A 20962-nucleotide genomic window follows, 5' to 3' on the forward strand; every position below is an offset into this window, starting at 1 on the left:
TATATTCTTCATCTTTTCTAGTTTACTTTTTACTTAAAATGGTGATTGACAAGATGATAATTATAGACTTTTGTAGATTCTCACCTCCCTCCCCATAATGACCTGGAATCTGCTTCTAACAGCTACTTGGCAACTGAAAGGTCACCTCTGTCCACCTCTTGCAGGTTCTTCAAATTCCACACTATCCTCTAAGTTGCTGTGGACACTCATTCAGGTTTACTATTGCTTTGGTAATTATAATTAGACATCACAGTACCTGTAGATGCCAACACCTCATTGTTTAACTGGGAAGGCTGCTTTCACTAACGTTAACTTCATCCATCGTCACATGGTTGTAGCCCGATGCTGGAAATGAGACATTTTAATAATAATCAACACTTGCTCATTTGTCTGTTTTCTACATTAGGACTGCTTTGCTTTGGCTTTTTGGCATTTTGAGACAGGGTCTTACCATATAGTCTTGTCTCAAACTCACAGCAGTTCTCTGCCTCAGCCTCCTGAGTGCTGGTTTGTAGTCATGTGCCACCACTCAGCTGCACTTGCAGTTTTATTCTAGGTCTCCCTAAAGCACAAAGGATGTGGGCCTAGCACACAAAACCTGGGCTCGTTAGCTGAAACTCTTTGAAACAACACTAAGCCACCATCTGAGGCCCGGGTAATATCAGTTCATGTTGAGAAGCCACTTTTCAAGCACACTAATTTTTGACGTTGCTGTATTTATTCTACACTGTTTCAGGCTTTACAAGCTGAACTAGAAACCCGCTCTAATCAGGTGCAAAGTGCAGAGAAGAAGTTACAGCACAGAGACCTGGAGGCACAGGAACAGGTAGGTCCACTCTGGCTCCTTTGTCCCTTCCTTCTCTGTCTCAGTGCCTGCTTCAGTGCGTCAGCTAGGACCCTCTTGATTTGAGACAGAGTGCCCCACCGGGTCATTAGAATCAGGGGCGAGTGGGACCACACAGAACATTAGAGCTGCATCTCTAACATTCCAGTGCCTCAGCCTCCTTTGGTGGCCTAATTCTCAAAGCAAGCCCAAGATGGCTACAGCAATGCCACATATCCCACCCATATCTGTGCTGTGTGGATACAGAAGGTAGTCGGTTTCTAGTTTTCATATAGCAGGCCACATGCTCGGCCTAGCATCTCAACCAAGGGCAAGAGAACTGAGAGTACCCCAACTAGCCATGACCAGTCAGGACTCACCAGCTGATGATGGAGTTACGCAAGGAAGGGAAGGAAACCGAGAAGCAGAGAAATAGATGTTGGGTAGGCAGCCAGCAGTGTCTTCTCCACCATCATTTAAAAATAAGTGAATATATATTCTGATTTTTCTTCAGATTGTATAAAACCCCATAAAATAAATAGGCATTATTTAGTTAACAGGCTAAGTCAGATTTTCTTTTATGTTTTAATGTTCTCTTTCTTTCATTTTTTTAATAAAATAAGCTGACTATGACAATAGCTAATGACCTATTTTATTTTCAAATGACAGGCTTATTTTTACTCAACTTTTAGTTTTAATGAATTATAGCAAGTGGCAATTTTGACACTTTAAAAGCTTTAACAGTGGCCCAACAGAGCAAGAGCGTTAATGAGATTCCGGGTGATTCGTTGTCCTCAGCCACTGGGTACAGTCCTGTCACTGCTTTCTTAGTGTCACAATAGCCAGCACAAGCCACCAGGAGTGCTGCCAGGTACGGATACCTCAGCTGTGCCAGTATAGTTCAGTATGGGCTCTCAGGACGGGTCATCTTGACGTTTGAAAACCCTGAGTGTTCAGGGCTGGTCATGGAGGCTCTGTTCCTCTCTGGAGACATTCACAGAGGGCCTGAAGGCAGAGAGGGAACAAAATGGTGCTGAGTTCTGACGGTTGCTGCACTGTACAGTGGTCACGTGCCTCCCCATGTTCTCTAGCTTGTCTCTGAGTTCTTTCAACGGACTCACTAACCAAAAGGTTTTTAACTGAGTTCAGTTTATCAGCTTTTTTTGTTCTTAGTGTCAAGCTAGAGAACCTTTTTCCCAGCACTGAGATCCAGATTTTCTCCTTTTTCCCTGAACGTTTTACAGCTGTATGATTTACATTCAAGTATGTGATCCATTCTGAGTTAATTTTTATATAAAGAAATGAGACTTAAAATGTTAAAACTTACTGCTGTGTTGACTTGACTCCTATAACTGCTAGCCACACCCTGGTGTGTTCCCTGTAGAATCAATGTCACATTTATAGTTCTATTTTCACAGATACATATGCATGTATTGATAAATTGGGTATTATATAGTATCCATGTCATATAGTTGAAGATGGTGGAAATACTCTGATTTAAAAAACAAAAAGCTATACTTTCCAAATGTACAAGAAGCATTCATTCAGTCCTCTCTGTGACCATAGAAGGTCAGCATTGCCGTCCTTGCTTTACAGATGGCCACATAAGACCCCACCTAGCAGAAGTGTATCAGACACAAGGTCATCCGCGTTCTAGACCTCGTCCCTAACGCGACAGCTTTAAGGTTCATTTCTAGTTAGTGTAAGAAAGGAAGAAACAAACGGCGCCTGTTTCAAATCACAGGCTCACTGAGGATGGCAAGACAGGAAACGTGGCGTTCTAAGTGCCTGAGACGGCAGCTCATCCCATTGGCCTTCTACAGAGAAGGGCACGGGACAAAGGGAAGGACGCAGGGCAGAGTTGGCCACAGACGAAACCACATCCTTAGGTGGGAGTGTGGTGGCATGCAGGTCCAAGCCACGTGAGTCTAATTGTCACAGAAGGTCACCTGAGCACCACCCTCTGCCCAGGACACTTGTAACTAAAAGAAATTTAAACACAAGCTTTTGAAAAGCAGAAAACTTTCTGGAGCTCCCTGGAGGGCCGCGGCTTCTCCATTTTGTGGTAAAATGTGACTTAAGGTAAAACTTTGTTGACACCACTTAAATTCATGGCAAAACTTCACACAGAAAATTCCATAATATGTTGAGAGTTGGGAAATCAAGAAATCCCAAATGAACAATAGGGAAGGATTCAGGAACTACTTTCAGCCTGTTTTTGTTGTTGACTTCTTTTTGATCATCAAAGTTGCTTTCATGTTTGCAGTGACAATAGCTTTTAGAATCCTTCTTACACTAATTCCTGATACCTTCTATTAGGCTCTGGTTTACCAAAGAAACATCAGGAAATATCTGTGGATGAAGCTGAGTGTCTTAGTCATCGCCACCGTGAGGTGTTAGGTTCTTTGCACAAGATCCCTAGGCTGTAGCTAGAACAGAACGGCCAGCTGTTTCAACACAAAACAGTAGCAAGGAATCTGTCTTTAATAAATAAATAATATTCACCTATAACCTAATTTAACCTTTTATCTAAATTTGACTCATGTTCCCCCTTTCATTTTATGACCCCAAGAAAAATAATCAATAAGGATTAGGACTGCTATGGTCACAGATTCTCAGAGTTTCCCTTTCTATGGACTTGGGATGCCTAAAATGTTGACAGCATTAGACTATGCCTTTCCCTTTTAGTGACCTTTGTAGCAGCTACAGTAACAGTAGCTAGCCTCACATCACCCAGCCAAACAACTGAAGTGAACTGAACACAGAACAGCTACTTAGAACTTTCTGCTCTTTCTTGTCAACTAAATATTATTATCCTGATACTAGTTGCATAAAAAAATCTAATTGAAACTGGCAGAATTACAAAAGACAATTTCCTAGGCTTCTTTTTATAACTTACTTGCTTTAAAAAAAAGTTTAAACTGTTTCTGGTTTTCATTTAAGAAAAATTCCTGTGTTTTGATTTTACAAAAACAAAAAATGAATGAGGCATTTTAAAAGTTATGTTTTTAATTAAAAACAAAAGGCTCCTTCTCATCAGGTCTTGATGGGTGGTATCCTTCCTGCCCACCACTTGCCTGGGTGCCATCCGTTCTCCTCTGTCTCCTCCATTGGCAGATCAGCAAGCCAGGCAGAGAACACACCTCCATCACTGACCCTTATGTCCAAATTCAGAGAACTAGAATGAGAAAATAGCTAGTTCCCTAAGTTAATCTAACTAATAGTAATAAATATAATCACCATTATATTTATCCACACCAGGAGTTATAGATAAGATCTGGGTAAGAAACCCTTAACTGCAGGAAAGGGGGTGGCATCAGAGCTCTGATCAAACTTCCTCCTTGTGCAAAGAAACAACCCTCCAGAAAGGCTGTGCCACCCGTGTATGGTCCAGGAGTAGCTGACCAAGCCTAGGCTGGTATGCTCTGCTCCCTTCCTGCATGGTTTTTCCATCATGGTAATACAGCATAAAGTGGATAGATGCTGTCTATCACCTGAGTTCAGGTGCAGATCAAATGTTATGGCTAAAACTGAAATTCACTTTTGGGACCAAATGTTTTATAATTCACAAGGAGAATAGATGATTTGATCTGGCAAATTATAGAGTAGAGAGAAGAGAAGGCAAAAAAGAAATAAGCTGAACTTTTCTGGGCATTTTTAACACGGATAAATCATGTTTTTATAACAATATCACGAAACAGAATCAAATTCTGGCCTATATAGTGTGAGTGCTAAAACACTTGTAATAAGCCCCCTGTTTCAGACTGGTGATCTCAATGTTGAAAACATGATTACCTTTCATAAGGATTTAATTGATTTTGCCAGTGGCTAAGGAAAGATTTCATTAAGTCGAGTGGTCTCTATTGATATATTGACTTTCTCCTTTTTCATATTTGGTTACATTGATCACTTTGTTTCTCAGAAAAATTACTTTAAATAAGTGAAATTTTTTTAAGCCAATGCTTCAGAGACTTCCTAGTAAATAACTTAGAGTGCTGACCATTTCATGGAAGAGGTGCTTTTTCTTTTCTATTCGATGTTTTACATTTTCTCCCCTCTTGGTGCTGAGAATGGAGCCTAGAGCCTCATAGACGCTAGGCAAGTGATCTACCACTAAGCCCTATTCAAGCCTCATCTTGGTCTTCACAGGTTCTCTGTGCAAGACAATACCGGGTGTGAGAAGACAGCAAGATAAATGAGTTGTAGATCCTGCTGTCGGGGGTTTTTTAGTCTCACAATACCATAAAGCCAAGTATTGATGTAGACTTCGGACACGGAGTTAGAGTGGAGGCTTTTTCATCTATACGGCTCAAAGGCTCAGTCTAAGTCATGGGAAGAACAAGAGCCTTGACGCTACTTCACATCTTCCTGGTCCCTGGGGAGAATAGGGGTGAGGATTCAGCCAGGAGAAGGTTGGGTTCCCAGTGCCCTACTAGGGCATGGCACTATCAACAGCGAGTCATTTCAAGAGTGTAGGGACCCAGGTAAAGCAGCTCCTTCCATGGCTAGTCAGCAAAGAGCTGCCACTTCCACTTCCAGCAACCTTCAGTGAACGGCTCCTGGCTCCCATCGCCTCAGGCTACCTCTGGCGGCCACTCTGGCTTTCTGGCCATCATTTTTGTTGTTGTTGTTGTTTTTTGTTTTTTTGTTTTGTTGTTGTTGTTGTTGTTGTTTGTAGTCCGCTGCTTTCACTCCTACTAGTATAGGACGTGTCCAGCTCTAGATTGTACAGGCACAGGTAGCCCAGAGTGGGTTAGAATACATAGTTTCTGGAAGTCACTCGCCCATCCTACCTCAGCCACAGCTTTGTAGGCCCAACCTCATGATTAAGGCCTAAACCCATTGGTCAAGAGAGAATCTAGTGACCAGAGCCGGTCTTGGTGGTCACTGTGTGCTTAGGTCTGAGGTTGTCCCAAAGACCCCATCAAGACCCAAGTGAAGAAAGTGGGGAGGCTTCATGACTAGTGTCATCCGGCGGTAAAAGCGTTGTGGTTCTAAATCTACCCTGGTCTACTAGTCACGTGATATTACTCAAGCCCCTTCCTCTTCCGTGAACTGTTAGTGATACCTTTCCAGAAGGCTCTTGGGAACATCAAAGATAGTATATGTAAAAATACTTTACACTATAAAACATGCAGCTGCAGTGTGTGTAATTAGTTATTCATAGCGGGGAGGGGCCTCCAAGCTGGGTGTTGAATGAACAGAGGAAAGGCATTCGAGCTAGGGAACAGAATGCAAGTTGTGAAGCAGAACTGCTCTGAAGTAGTCAGGGGGTATTAAGTAATGTTTTGGCCAGAGGGCAATATCAGTAAAGAGGAAAACAAGACCAGAAAATTGGTTTCATTTATTTCGTCCATTTTAAAAAAAAAAAAAAGAAAAGAAAAAAATGCTTTGTTCCCAAGTATCTGCTCCTTACTGAGCACAGGGGTATGTGTCAGGGCAGTTGGCGGCCAGTCTCAGACGCAGTACTTAGGAGCTCCAGTCTCTGTCCAAAAGTCAGCAATTGGAAATGTCTTTCAGATAGGGAGTGCCATGGGGTCTAGTTTATCCTTTGCAAAGATTAGTCATCAACAGTAGATAAGAGATCCATTCAGACACCATAGCATTGAAGTTCACATTGCAAGTTACAAGAGAAACATGAAAGACTCGAATTAGATCTTGTCAAAGAGAATGGAAAGGAAAATTTCACAAAACACAGATGTGGAAGCAGGACTAAGAAAGGAATGTATCAAACTGGCAGAATGTTTCAAATGAGAAGATGGTGCACAGTGGACGTCACTACAATTGTTTCTTCGATGTGGCCTCTGAGACATTAGGAGGGATGTTCATGTGGGACAAAGGAGTTGGAGACTGAATCACCAACTCCAGAAAGAGCCCTTGAGCTCTGAGCACCTGCTCAGACCCAAAAAAGTAGAGGCAGATACAATGGAGCCAAATGGAAGGGAAGAGCAGAACCAGGAGAATTTAGTGCTATAGGAACAGGAGAATGTCCCCCATCAGTCTGTGCCTGGAGGATATGGACTCTCACCTTCCTGACACCTATGAGCCATGTGAATCACTCTGGGAAGGCTTCTCCTTCCCTCTGTCATCTGTCCTGTGTGGCACTTCCTGTGATCTCCACTGAAGGCTTTCCCATCTGACTCCCTTGGTTACTGACTGTGCTCGGAGGGAAGGACCGTGCACTGGAACCATTAGGTCTGTGTGTCAGCCCTTAGCCTGTGCTCACCCACCTGCCATGCTGTGCTCAGGGAGTGTAGTGGGAGAAAGGGAGGGAGGAGGGAGTGACAGAACAGAGGGAGAGGGTTGAGGAGAGAGCAGGGAGGAAGATTAACAGCATCACATGATACAGGGGGTCGAAGGTTGAAGACTTGCTCAAAAGGCCCTGAACTTGGCTCATGGATACAGGCCTTTGGGATTAACATCCTAAACATAGTCTACATGACTTTTTAGTCATATATTTGTCTAGACTTTTATGAAACTAATACTCCAGCTATTAGTCTGAGATGGTCATTTCATTTGACAAGATCATTCACAGCTTCTCACAGCCTTGGTGGCCCTGAGCTATTCCCCAAACATTATAGCACCCACAGCCACCCACAGTGTTGGGAACCAGGAAAACTAAGATAAAGAGAGGTGCCAAGACCTACTCCACACAGCCCTCCTTTCTGCTCACCTGTAAAGGAGGGCAGGTTTCCCTTCTGATTTTCTCTTAAATGATCTTCTCAGGGACCAGCGAGATGGGTCTGCAGGTAAAAGCACTTAGTGGTCCACCCTGGTGACTGGAGTTCAATCCCTCAAGCTCACGATGGAAGCAGAGAAGTGACTTAAAAAAGTTGTCCCCTAACTTAAAACGTGCGCGCACACACACACACACACACACATACACACACACACACACACACACCTCATGGCAGACTCATGCCCATACACACATACATGCACAATAATAGGAAATCTTTTTTTTTAATGCCCTGAGAAGGCCAGAGTGAAAGGACGTCCAAATGGTCCTTTCTTGTCTCCACAGATGAACTGAGCACCCTGCCTCTTCCTTCCTAGGTCCCGGAGATGGAGGAAGTTTGGGGCTTTTAGTGTTAAGTGGCTCTTGGGTAGTACCAGCATGGCATCCCCCACAGCGCCTCACGCCCTTCCACTTGTTACAGCCATCAACTGCTAACCCCTATTCTTCCCAAGGAGGCTGCTTGCCTCCCACAGTGCTCAGTGATCTGCCAGGGAATAACATGGATAGAGCAGAACCCAAATCAATGTGTTCAAAGCTTTCATTTTATAGCATTGCTTATCATTAAACCACCTGAGTCATCATCAAGGGTAGCCAACAAATCCATGGAGTCCTGAGCAGCCTTAAAGAAGATGGTGCTGGGAAGACAGAAAATCGATTAAGCAATAATCGTGACAATTGTTAAAAGGAAGAACTGGTCTTCTACAGACTTCCAAGTCTTTAATTTTCTCATTTTTCCATAATGGATTTTAAGACTCCCCTGCCTTGGCTGCTGTGGGCTAACTCATCAGCAGTGAACTCTATTTGAAAGTACTAACAACTCAAAACTGCTTTCTCCCAGAGCACATTATGAAAACAGGAATAATAATTGCAACAGAAATATAATTCAAAGACTTTTATTGACTTTTCATGTTTAATGGTTATTATTCTGGCTTGTTTCAAGTAATTTTAATAACCACAGTTTATTTACAAAATTCAGAATGATTCTTTTGTTCCCGTGCCAACAAAATGCATTTGTTCCCAGACAGCTGGCATGATGCATCATCCTAAGGCTTGAATTGTTATGAAGGATAGAAATGCATTTAATTTTGGCCACATCTTCTTCTCAATGAGCCTGTCTACGTGTGTCTGTTTTCTGAAACAAATACTTGAACTCCGTGTCAGGGACAATATATTTTTATTACAATACACATCGCAGCGTGTCCCTTATAAAGCAGTTAGTCGGGAGACATTAACAGTGAGGCAGGTCAAGCACTTGTCCCTGAACCCCTCCCTAAAACACTCACACCATCCCAGCACTGTTGAGGCACACTGAAAGCTCTCTTCTGGTGTGAATGTGCTCTGTGTTTCGTCCTTGCTTTCTTCGGTCTCTTTGTTTTGAACTTCACTGGACTTATTGTGCTGGGGAGGAGAGGGGAGGAGGATCCCCAGTGTGCCTCCTGCATGGTTTTAATCCTGTGCTCTGCTGACATATCAGTTGCAAATATCAGCCAGGCACCCACCGCACCATTGCAGCTGTTTGTCCAGAAAGCATTTTCTGCATTGCTGAAGTGGCTCTCTGTCTTTGCAGCAAACGCTGAGGGAGGATGATCAGGGCAGAGCCCAGGAAATGTGGGCTCCCGCACAGCACTCAAGGCCAAGCTGTGCCTGCCTAGGCTGGGGCTCATCTTATGCTTCTCTGCTGAAGTAATTAACAATATTTTCTCACTTCAGCTAATTTTCAAAGGCAGTTTAAATCTAATTTTGAACTTTTTAAGATATCTTTTTTTAATCCTCAAATGATATACTCCACACCAATAAATCATGGCAGCTTTAAGAACTATAAGACAGAAACAAAAACTAAGTTGCTTCTTTACCACCTTTTAAAATTAGTGGGCAAAAATTGTGAAGCATTAACCTTGGTAATGGAATGGGATCTCCAGGAAGAGGAAAAGGAGCCTGTGTCCCTGAGCAGTATCCCATGGAGGCTGACTTTTCTGGCAGCCTCTAAGCACTGAATTCTTGGAATTGAGTGAACAGCTGGAAAGAGGAAGTGAAAGGAGAGATAAACAGAGAGATGGTAAAAGAGGGTGGGGTGAAGAAGCAGCATGATGACAAGAAAGAGATGTTTCATGACTGCTTACCCTGCTTGTCACCTTCGGAAGAGAGCACCCCAGCTCTCGGGGAAACCTAACACCTCTGGCCTCCCTGGGCACCTGCGCTCACATGCACATAGCCCTTCATACACACACATACTCACACCCATATATAATTAAATTTTTTTAAATTTTTTTTAAAAAATTGTAATAATTCTAAGTAGAAAGATATGAATATTCAAACACTAAAGATAACACTGAACTAAATGGGGAAAAATAGCTAGTAAACCAGGTGATGGTGGCACACACCTTTAATCCCAGCACTAGGGAGGCAGAGACAGGCGGATCTCTGAGTTCAAGGCCAGCAGCCTGGTCTACAAGGTGAATTCCAGAATAGCCAGGGCTACTCAGAGAAACCCTATCTTAAAAAAAAACAAAAAAACAAACAAAAAAAAAAAACAGAGCTAGTAAAGACTACAGCATAGTAGACATGATTAAAATGTTAAAGTGGGCCTGTTTTGAAACTTTGTATGTCTAGGCCTGGCACAGAAACTTGGTTATCCTGTAAGGGGCCCTGTTATCATGATAAAGGGAAACAGGTAGTTAAGATTTGTGCACATTATGGTGAAGGGTCGAGGAGACCTGGGAGGGCATAGGACACTCTCTAGGTCCTGATGATTAAGAGAAAGAAGAAATCTTCAGCCTGTTGGTACCGGCCTGTCAAAGCTGCCGTGGGCTCTTCCTCATGCAGACAGTGGTTCAGAAATAAAATTCCTACCTAGTATGCACAAGGTCCTAGGCTCGTTCTCCAGCTCAAAAAAAAAAAAAATGATAGAATTCAGATGAACCCTTCTGGGTCTGTAATCTTCTATGTTGAAATATTTTTAACAGGTTGTAAATATTCCATAACAACTGTAGTATTACTGTGTGTGACATGTGTGTGCTCACGTGGGCATGTGTACGTGTACACATGTGTGTCTGTGTTGTGGGGGGAACCTTTTAACTCTGTTCTCTGTATTTATTCTGAATATTTTCTTATTGTCTAGCTTCTAGTTCACTAATTTTCTCCTTAGCTGTATCTAATCTTCTACTAGGCCAGTCTTAAAAATTGATTATATTTTTCAGTTAGAATTTCTACTTAGTTCTTTTAATTTTTTTAATTTGTACCAAAGTTCACCATCATTTTCCTAATTCTGTTGCACATATATCTTGATTCTTTTTAAATGTATGTGTGATAGCCATAATCTAAAGCAAGTTTGTATGTTTGGGATTGTGATCACCTCCTTTCCCTAGAACTGGCTGTTTTGAGTGTAGACACTTCATAGGGAATGTTATAGAGATGATTTGAGACCTGGGATGATGTTCATTTCTTCCAGAGAGAGTTCACATTTGCAGTCAGGTAGCAGCACTGCAGTCTGGAATAATTCCAGTTCATTTTCAGGGACTGAGATGATCTAAGGCCAGACTTCATTGCTGGAAAGAGCTGGTCCATTTCCAAGCCGGTCACTCCTTCTCGCAGAATGTAACCTTTTTGGCATGTGCCCAAAGCATGGGGTTTTACCAGACACTCCCCCTTAGAAAGTCCCAGACTGCAATTTCATGTGTAAGAGACTATTAAACCATCTGTTCAGCTTCTCATCAACGACTCTAGACACTGTCAAAGCCTGCCACATGCACTCTCCCAAAGCCAGTCCTGGTTCTCCTGTGCTCTTAGCACGGATTCTTCTCTGTCCAGGCAGTTTTCTGATGCTCTGACACAAACTGCTGCTGGGAGGAAGTCCAACATCTGCCTTTCTGTAAACTGCTGAGGCCCCTTTACTTTTCTGATTTGACCTATAGAATTTTTTAAGATATATTCTGTATCTTACAGATTTATTAGTCAAGTAAATTGCAAATACTCCTGGTTGCTTATCTTTTAAATTTTTTGTTCAGTATTTTAGTGTTTTGAGATTACTGTGTCTGGGGTTTTGTTTGGTTTTTGTGATAAGATTGAACGTAGTCTTTATGCATGCTCAATAAACACTCTTCCACTGAGCTGATTCCCACCTGCCTCCTTCTGTCTGAGAAGGATCTTGCTAAATTGCCAAGGCTAGCCTAAAACTCACTCTGTAATGGAGACAGACCTTGAGGGTGCCATCTTCCTATCTTCCTGCCTCATCCCCATGAGCCAGAGTGGCTGGGGCTGTGACACAAGGCTCAGCAACTGTCGTTTTCTAGATGACTTACAGATTTACTTAGGAAAGCCATCCCAATCCAGGTTATGAAGTACAGAGTTCTGTGTTGTTCATTTACCATTAATTATATTTCCTGTGAGATAAGGGTTCCGATAGACCGAATGACTTCCAATGGAGATCTGTGATCTAATCTCTGGAATCTGTGGGTATGACAAAAAAAAAAAAAAAAAAAAAAAAAAAAAAAAAAAGAAAGACTTCACAGGGGTAATCAAGGTAACTATAAAAAGAGATTATCCCAGATTATCTAAGTGATGTGCCCAATCCAAACACAAGACTGCCATGGGCAAAGAACTTCCTCTGGCAGAAGCAGACCTGGGCAGGAGGAAGGGCCATGGCTAGAGGCAAAGAGCAGGTCAGTAGGAAGGGCCATGGGAGGAGCAGAAGAGCAGCTCAGTAGGAAGGGCCATGGTAGGAGCAGAAGAGCAGCTCAGTAGGAAGGGCCATGGTAGGAGCAGAAGAGCAGCTCAGTAGGAAGGGCCATGGGAGGAGCAGAAGAGCAGCTCAGTAGGAAGGGCCATGGTAGGAGCAGAAGAGCAGGTCAGTAGGAAGGGCCATGGTAGGAGCAGAAGAGCAGCTCAGTAGGAGGGGCCATGGCTAGAGGTGAAGAATGGGGCAATAGGAAGGGTCAGAGTGCGGAGAAAGAACCAAACACACAGTTGCACTTTAAAGATGGAAGGAACAGCCTGATGAGCAATGCATGCAGCTCTAGGGGACCCAAAAGGTGCCTGAGATGACAGCCAGCAAGGAAATGTAGCTGTAAGGAACGGAATTTGCCCCAAAACCTGCATGGGCATAGAAAAGAGTTCTTTCCATGGGTTCCAATAAAACCTTGGGCAGGACGCCACCTTGATTTTTGTCCTTGGGGTACCCATAGCAGAGGAACCAGCTAATCCCCTGAGATGTCTGATCTTAGAACTACAAGATAACAAATTCATGTCATTTTAAGCAGATGAATATTGGGTCATTTTTTTATAAGAATGATAGGAAACTAATATAAGAATGTTACTTTATTAGTTTTATTTCCAAACAGATTATTGGTGGGTGGTGGTGGTGGCACACATCTTTAATCCCAGGCAGAGGCAGGTGGATCTCTCAGTTCAAGGCCAGCCTGGTCTACAGAATGAGTTTCAGGACATCCAGGGCTACACAGAGAAACCCTGTCTTGGGGGAAAAAAAGTGGATAGTTATTACTGTCATTTTTGACTAAGACATACTTCCCACATTTAAGAAAAAAGCTACCTTTACCAAAAATCAAATTTTCCACATAGATATGAGTCTTTTGGGAACTATTTTCTCCTTTCTTACTTGTGTATTTAGTATGGATCCCAGTTGTGTATTACAAGTGCTGAAGAACACTGCCTAGGTTCCAATCCCAGCTCTGTCATTCCCACTTACTATAGAACCTCCAGCTAATTGGTTTACTTATTGCTTCCATGTCCCTGTCCTGAATGGGTTAATACCTACCTCATAAAGTTGACGTGTAGACCAAATCAGCTATTACAAATACCAGGGTTAGGAGAGTACTGACATGCACCAGACATCACCTATCAAGGACAGGTCCTCCTATCATAGTCTTGATTACTTTCAGGCATTCCTCTTTCATGTAAATCGTGCCTAAGCCTGAAGATTTTCTTTCTTAGAATCCCGCTGATTGGCTGGCTCGGATTGCATTGAACATATGAATTATTTTAGGATAACTTGCAATGTTGAGTTTTCCTGTCATGCACTTCACAGCTCTGCATTTCCTGAGCTACTCTTCAGTCTGCTTCAGGACAGCTGACCTGTTCCTCCATGGGGGGGGGGGGGGTAAGATTTTGCGTTAAGTTGATGCCAGCCTTATTATGTAGGTTTTTTTCTTTTGTGGATTTCCCTTATATTTTCTGCATGGTTACTGCTTACATTTGCAGGAAGTAAGTATCCAGAGTTTTTGCAATGTATATATTACAGAGAAAGAGAAAGAGGGGCAGACAGACAAACAGACCTGTGCTATAAAGAAGAACCAGTCTGATATGAGATCTAATGAGTTTTCGCTATGTCTCTTGGGTTTTCTAAGTAAACGTTTACATTATTCCTAAATAGAGATAAGGCTTTTGTCTTTCTCTGCATTTTCCATCCCAGTTTGTATTGTTGCATAGCCTAGGCCTGCAGTGTGGCATCAAGTTTATATTTCATTGGAATAGTTCCCTTGCCAAGGGTTTCTCTTTTTTTAAAGATTTTATTTACTAGGGCTGGAAAGATGGCTCAGTGGTTAAGAGTACTTGCTGCTCTTCCTGAGGACCCACATACAATTCCCAGCAGCTACATGGTAGCTCACAACCATCTATTACTGCAGTTCCACAGCATCCAACACACAATATTACACACACGGTGCACAGATATACATGCAGATAAAGCATCCATACACATAAAATAACATAATAAAAATTAATATTTTTTTTATTTCTATTTGTGTATGTATAAGTGTTTTTTATATGTATGTATGTCTATGTACTACATGTGTGCAGTGCCCTTGGGGATCAGAAGAGGGCAATGGATCTCCTAGAATTGGAGTTATAGCCAGTTGTGAGCCACCATGAGAGTGCTGGGAAATGAACCTTAGTCCTTAGGAAGAGCAGCCAGTGTTCATAACCACTGAGCCCCCTTCCTAGGGGTTTCGAATGGCTCCATTTTGGAATTTAAAAACATCATCTTTGTTATAAATATTTGTAAGCGTATTTTCTCATTTCTACTAAAGACTTCTCTGGGGGCAGAGAATATATTATAGAAAGAATAAACACACACATATTGGGTCTACATGTGTATCATAAATATGTTGGCCTCATAGTCAACTTCAGCCATGTAAGAAATGAACAGATAATCTCCCAATGGTGCAGGGCTCCTGCCAACTAGGTAAAGACACAGCAAGGCATGGCATATGCAAGATAGAAACATCATTTCCTTGAGATGTCCTTTTACATCATGACTTTTTGGTCCCTTCTTATGCCCATCATGGAGTCTCATATCTCCAAAGTGTAAGATTCTCCCTACTTAAGCATCAAGAAGTATCCTCCCTCACTGCATAATCCTATCCCTGCCCATCTTCCCTTCTGGAACGGTTGGACTATAGCCTCGAGATTTTCTTGTTTGTCTTCCTAAGGGTTTCTGTTGCTGTGATTAAACAAATGTCCAAAACAAACTTGGGGAGAAAAGGGTTTGTTTCACCTTATAGCTCATAGTTGTTCATCATTGAGAGAAATCAGCCCAGGAGCTCAAGTCAAGAAGTGGAGGCAGGAACTGAAGCAGAGGCCATGGAGGAATATTTCTTACTGGCTTGCTCACCTGACTTGCTCAGCCTGCTTTCTTATAGCACCCAGGACCATCAGTCCAGGAGAAGCCTTGCCCATAAGCCAACCTAGTTGGGAGCATTTTCTCAGTTGAGGTTCCCTCTTCCACAGTGACTCCAGTGTGTGTCAAGTTAACATGAAACCCGCTGGCACATTGTGTGTGCCACCCGTGGGCTGACCTTCAGATTCCTGGCTCATGACTCCTGTTTGCCCTTTGGCCACTTAGGTCCAGTGTTTCCCCTTCCAACCAGCTGCATACTGTTTCCCTCACCCTCTCCTCAGCCAGACGACCCAGCAGAGTCTAGGGAAGCATTTCCCTTTAGAATTGGTAGGAATTTCTTTATATATTCCATTTATCATACATGGACTCTTTGTTTACTTCTTTATAACAGAACTTTATTTCTTCTGAGGATGCCACTGTGAGTTAATCCCCCAAGCAACTGTATTGAGCATAGCCTCACAGCAGCACACAGCTTCCCATGAAGTGGGCCCTCACCTTCTCTGCTGGTGAGCACAGGGATCTTTGTTCCCTGAGTGGCCAGACTTGGCCAACAATCAGATTTATAATGAAGTAGGGGCCACTGAATTTTCATTAGTATTTAAAGTAGCCCAATTTTTTAAGATCTGAACTGACCTTTTAATGAAGCTTGCTGGAAACTGACTGTGATAAATATAAGAATTGTAATGGTCAAATGTTTTTGTCTCTTTTTTTCCCTTTCATTTTGGTACTAGAGAGCAAACCCAGGCACTCTAGCATGCTTCAACCACTCTTAATGCTAAGATACAACCCAGCCCTGTGGTGATCAATTATGACTACTTCTTCACAGCGGTGACATTTAGGAAAGTCTGGATTAGGGAAAGAAGGTGAGGTTAAGTTGAAGCTTGAAGTGTTATGAACTTGGCACTTTCTGGAATTCAGTTTTTAAACAGGTGACACATGGCGATAAAACAATTTATGGTTATGTATAAGATCCTGCCACAAATAGAAAACCTCCAGGGAATTTCAGTTATGAGGAATTTTAAAAATTACAACCATTATAAAACAAACAAAGTAGCAAGCCACAGTGGTGAGCTGCGAGCCTGCCTGTTATAAAGCACTTCCGTGATAGTCCTGCCACGGCTAGAGTAGGATGAAAATGCATTTTGAAATGGGCAGAATGCGGAAGGTTTTGGATCCTCTTTTAAGCATCAGTAACCCTCAAAGGAGGTGTACCTCACTGGAGGGAGAAACCCCTTACAAACATTTACTGAACACCTACTATGTACCAGACACCATTAACCTGTTCTGGAAGATGAGTGGAAAAGTCTTCTTCTAAAGGGTATCATAGTGACGTGAAGAGACTCTTCTGAGGCCAGCTTGCTTTGTGCTCTTGACACGGACACCCTCTTGCCCATTCTTTATTGCTGTGATCCTTGACTACCCCTCTGCTCTCTGTTCCCCACTTCTTCCAGCTGTTCATCTCTCTGCCTTGTGATGTCATCTCTCCCCTTGGACAATCTAACGTGGTTTAAATCGTGTCATCCCCTTAGCCTCAGCTCTCCTTCGCTATGATGATTGGCACATCCCTATTCCCGAGTCAGAATGACCTCTTTCCCGCTCCCAGGGCTTCCACTGACGCCAGTGTCACTAGTACTCAGCCTGGCACTTAGATTTCAGTTTAATTCCTTTCACAAAATCCCGGGGTCTAGGTAGGCCTGTGTAGTGGCTCGGTATCACGACACCTCTTTTAAAGGAAAGGAAACTAATCAGTAGTGTAAGCAACAGTAATAAAGTTAGTCTTTCCTTCATCCTGTGATTTGAAGGAAGACAGATGGGCCATATGCCTTTCTCCCAAAATGTTTGCCTTGACCTCTGCTGAAAACTGGAATTATAGGGCATACTATTCATATCAGAGAGCAGAACTTTTACTTTTCAATTGGACTTTCATAGTTTACCCCTTGAAATGGTTAAACATCAGATCTTCTCTGAAAAGTTTGCTAGGAGAAAATGGGTTGAAAAATGTAAGAATCTTGAACATTGGAACAGGTTAGAGAAGAGGGCCAGATCCTGCAAGGCTAAGCCATCCGGGCCCAAGAAGAGCATCAGTTGACAGATGGCACAGTACTGGCCTGGCAGAAAGAACCTGCCCAAACCTGTCTTTGTCTGAAAGGCTGGCACACTCTTACAGGGACTTGGTAGTGATGAGTTGAGAGAATAAAAACCCTCCATATTGTTCCAGACACAGAGGAAAGCACACTCCTCAGTTCCACCTAGGGCAGGTGGGGAAATGGGCCTGTATTGCCAAAGGGGCCTCTACTCTCTCAGATTAGGTAATCCCAGGAATGTTGATTCCAAAAATCTACATGGAGCCAGGTAGCTTTAGAGGGTTTTTTCTGCCTTACTCTGTGCTTGTGGTTATGAATTATATAAAAGGTTAAGACTACAGAGATTTCCCAGGTGGAGGATATTAAATTATAAAAAGAAAAGTGCTCAAGTCCAAGTCATTGTGGTAATAAGGTCTCCTGGCCGGGTAGAAAGTCCCTGGCTTGGCTCTGAAGGCTCCCTTACCGTGTGTATTGTCGGATGAGCATGCTGAAAGTACCCTGGGACTTAGCTGAAGAACAAGGCATAGCTGTTTCCAGGGTATGACTTGGTGACAAACTACACACAAAATAAAGGGCAAAAGGGGGTGCTTTCACTGATGCTGGTTTGTTTGAATGGGGTGCATCCCTCAGAATGCCCGTGGGGAGGGCCCCAGGCTGCCCACTCTGGAGGGCAAACAGCTTTGCTGTTGCATCACCAGCTGAACTGCCAGGCTCCTGTGTGATACCACGTCTCTGGGTATTTCGTTCTTCTCTGGGTTCTGGAAGTTGAAGTTTATTCTGCATATACAAACCTTATACTCTGATCTTAATCCTGTCTCCATTTTTAGCTAACTAAATGTGAAAAATTTTAAATATGCTTGTAAAATTGTTGACCACCTAAGATGTCACTGCTACTTTTTAGCCTCTGAGATAAACATATTCCTCTCAATAAACATACATGTGTGTGCATTTGTGAGAGGAATGTGTTTAAAGCCCATAGCCTTGATAAAATAAACTATAGATGTACAGGTAAAAGAAATATGAGATTGTTCTTCTAGGACACATAAAGAATGCATAGCAGTGCCCATCCCTGTAACAGACACCAACTCAGAAAGTGCCATTTTTTCCCTTCACCCCATTCATCGCCCATTGCCATTGCTCTCAGTAATTCCTGGGACTTCTCTTTGGTCCCCTGGACATTTTCCCAAGCTTGTTCACCCATTAGCCTTCCAGACTTCTGGCTTTAAGTACTGTCAGGTCAGATTTAAATCACATGTTCAGGCTTGGTGGGTCCATCATTGTCCTCAATTTAAGAAGCATTATAGAGGTCATGACATTGCTACAAAGAAGGTAGCATTAATCCTTCCCCTTATAAAAGGGGGAGCCATGGTGTGCATTACACCAAAGGAACGAGCCCCACCGGCATGGAGCCCAGGGCCAGCAATGTGTTCTTTCCCCATCCTCACTACAGCTTTCCTGGGATGGGTAGTAGAAAACCAGATGTAAACTATTTTTCAAATCCTCCTCTGACTTAGCATTACATTTCCCTTAGACCAGATGCCAGTGTTTAAATGATATCCTGAAGGGTCCAAAGAGAAGAATTAGTCATCATGTTTCATTCATATAAAATCTGAAATAAAGGGCGGGGGGGAACGTTCAGAGAAGCCAGAGTACCTTGTGTGTTCCTTGCCGGACTACAATGATTTAAAAAGAATGTTGCCTCAGTTACAAAAGCTCAAAGTGCAGTGTGCCTCTCTTTAATTATAAATTGACATTCCCATCATTTATTGGTGCTTTTTAGGAAAAACAAAAGCAAACTATTAGAATTTCTTCTGCAAAGCAGTTTGGTTTTGTTTTCGGGAGATTGAGCAACTCTTGCTTTAAAGTGGCTCTGCCCTTTAATCACTTCCCTTTGCTAATTTTATTGATTTATACCTTATTCCCACAATTAGTGCTTTGATGGCTTGCACTGGTTAAGACACACAGCAAATAGCTAAACCCCTCATCTTTGCATCAACGTATTTTCTGTGGTGTTTGTTCCCTGGGTGCCTCCAAAAGCTTCACCAAATGTAGAAATGACTGGGCCCTAAATGGTCCCGGTATTAGCAGATCTATAACCAGCGGTGTTAGCTTGCCGGACAGGTGTCTGGCAAGCTATGTATGCGTACACTTAAACCAGAGGCAGTAGCACAGCCCTGCAGTCGAGAAGAGCCATTGAGCTTAAGTATCCGGACTTTTCTGTTGAGCCTATTGAAACTGTGTGCTGCTTTTTTTTTTTTTTAAATTACTTTCTACAGCAAGCAGATGCCAGGGGATACCCAGAGTTGGAATTGGACCAGAAGACCCAGCATAGAACACTACAGTGTATAGAACCTAGATGAAAGCAGCAAGAGTCCATAGGAGGAAACTAACTTGTTAGTTCCAAACCCTGAGAGGCCTTGAGTGGCAGAGACAAGCACAAGAGGCAAGGCAGCTGAAGATGTGGATGTGGATGTGGGGATCCAGCCATTAGAGGATCTCAGTACCTTACTGAAGGGTTGGTTGGGTCAGCTCATAAAGTACAAAGTCTAGGCTCTTGGCAAGGAACCTGAGCCCCAGTCAGTCAGTTTATTAGAAATAACTGCTTGAAATTCAAATTGGTTTCAACAATAAGGAGAAAATTGTGACTCGTGTAACTGGGGAGTCCTGTTGGCTTCAATGGAAGCCTGAAGCAGTCGTTCAAGTCCTATGACTAAGAGCCGGTTTGTCTTATTTCTTAGCTTTATTGCCTTTTTTCTTTTCTTTCTTTCTCTATGAGTTGTCTCTCTCAAGGCTGCAAGATGACTATTCCTAGTTCCTGGGCCTGTTTTCCCAGGTTCATATCAGCAGAAGAGAGGAAGATCCCCACACACACAAAAGCTCCTACAGACATGCTAGGCTCATAGTGCCCTGGCCCTGTGCTCTGACCCTCACAGGACCTGGGTAGTAAGAGGGGAACTGCACTAAGGTAGCATGGGAGCATGGGAGTCCTGAGACCACCACATACCCAGTCTACAATCATGAGAGTCCAGTGCTCCCCAGCAGCAGGATGGAGGCTGTTAATGTCCCCATCCTATCTGCATCATCTCAGTAGCTTGGTATGGCTGGACTTGAAAGAGAAGATGAGGGAGCTGGAAATAATCTATAGCCTGTACATGGAAGTCATTAAGATTAAGGTAATAGTGTGGACTGGACATTTTTGTGTCCCCACCCCACCAAAAAAAGAAACAAGCCGGGCGGTGGTGGCACACGCCTTTAATCCCAGCACTCGGGAGACAGAGGCAGGCAGATCTCTGTGAGTTCGAGGCCAGCCTGGTCTCCAAAGCGAGTTCCAGGAAAGGCGCAAAGCTACACAGAGAAACCCTGTCTCGAAAAACCAAAAAAAAAAAGACAAAAACTCTCTTGTATATGTTGAATCCTGAATCTCCAATATAGCATTTGGAAATGGGGCCTTTGGGAGGAAACTGGGTCATGAGAGTGGGGCCTTCACGATGAGATTTAGGCCTTTAGAAGAGGAGACATAAGAGGACTCTTGCTCTCTCTGACTAGTGAGGACCCAGGAAGAAGACATCACAGGCAAGTCAGAACCCTGCCCCCTCACTGGTGTCCTGACTTGGGCCTTGTAGTCTCTAGAACTGTAGAAGCAGTCTTATGTTTAATCTGCCTCAGTTTGTGGCATTTTATTACAG

At 43.0% G+C, this 20962-nt stretch overlaps 1 protein-coding gene across 10 annotated transcripts in view; it reads left to right on the forward strand.

Moving 5' to 3' along the window:
* The window catches only part of Cep112 (centrosomal protein 112), a 432181-nt gene that overhangs the window by 390363 nt on the left and 20856 nt on the right, over nucleotides 1–20962 (forward strand). For all 10 annotated transcript variants that reach the window (XM_076543620.1, XM_076543621.1, XM_042283013.2 and 7 more), the window contains one exon: nucleotides 737–826. In XM_076543620.1, the coding sequence (XP_076399735.1) occupies nucleotides 737–826 (90 nt within the window). The remainder of the gene's footprint in view (nucleotides 1–736; nucleotides 827–20962) is intronic.

The sequence above is a fragment of the Peromyscus maniculatus genome, chromosome 8 (genome assembly GCF_049852395.1).
Source record: "Peromyscus maniculatus bairdii isolate BWxNUB_F1_BW_parent chromosome 8, HU_Pman_BW_mat_3.1, whole genome shotgun sequence".
Classification (NCBI taxonomy): domain Eukaryota; kingdom Metazoa; phylum Chordata; class Mammalia; order Rodentia; family Cricetidae; genus Peromyscus; species Peromyscus maniculatus.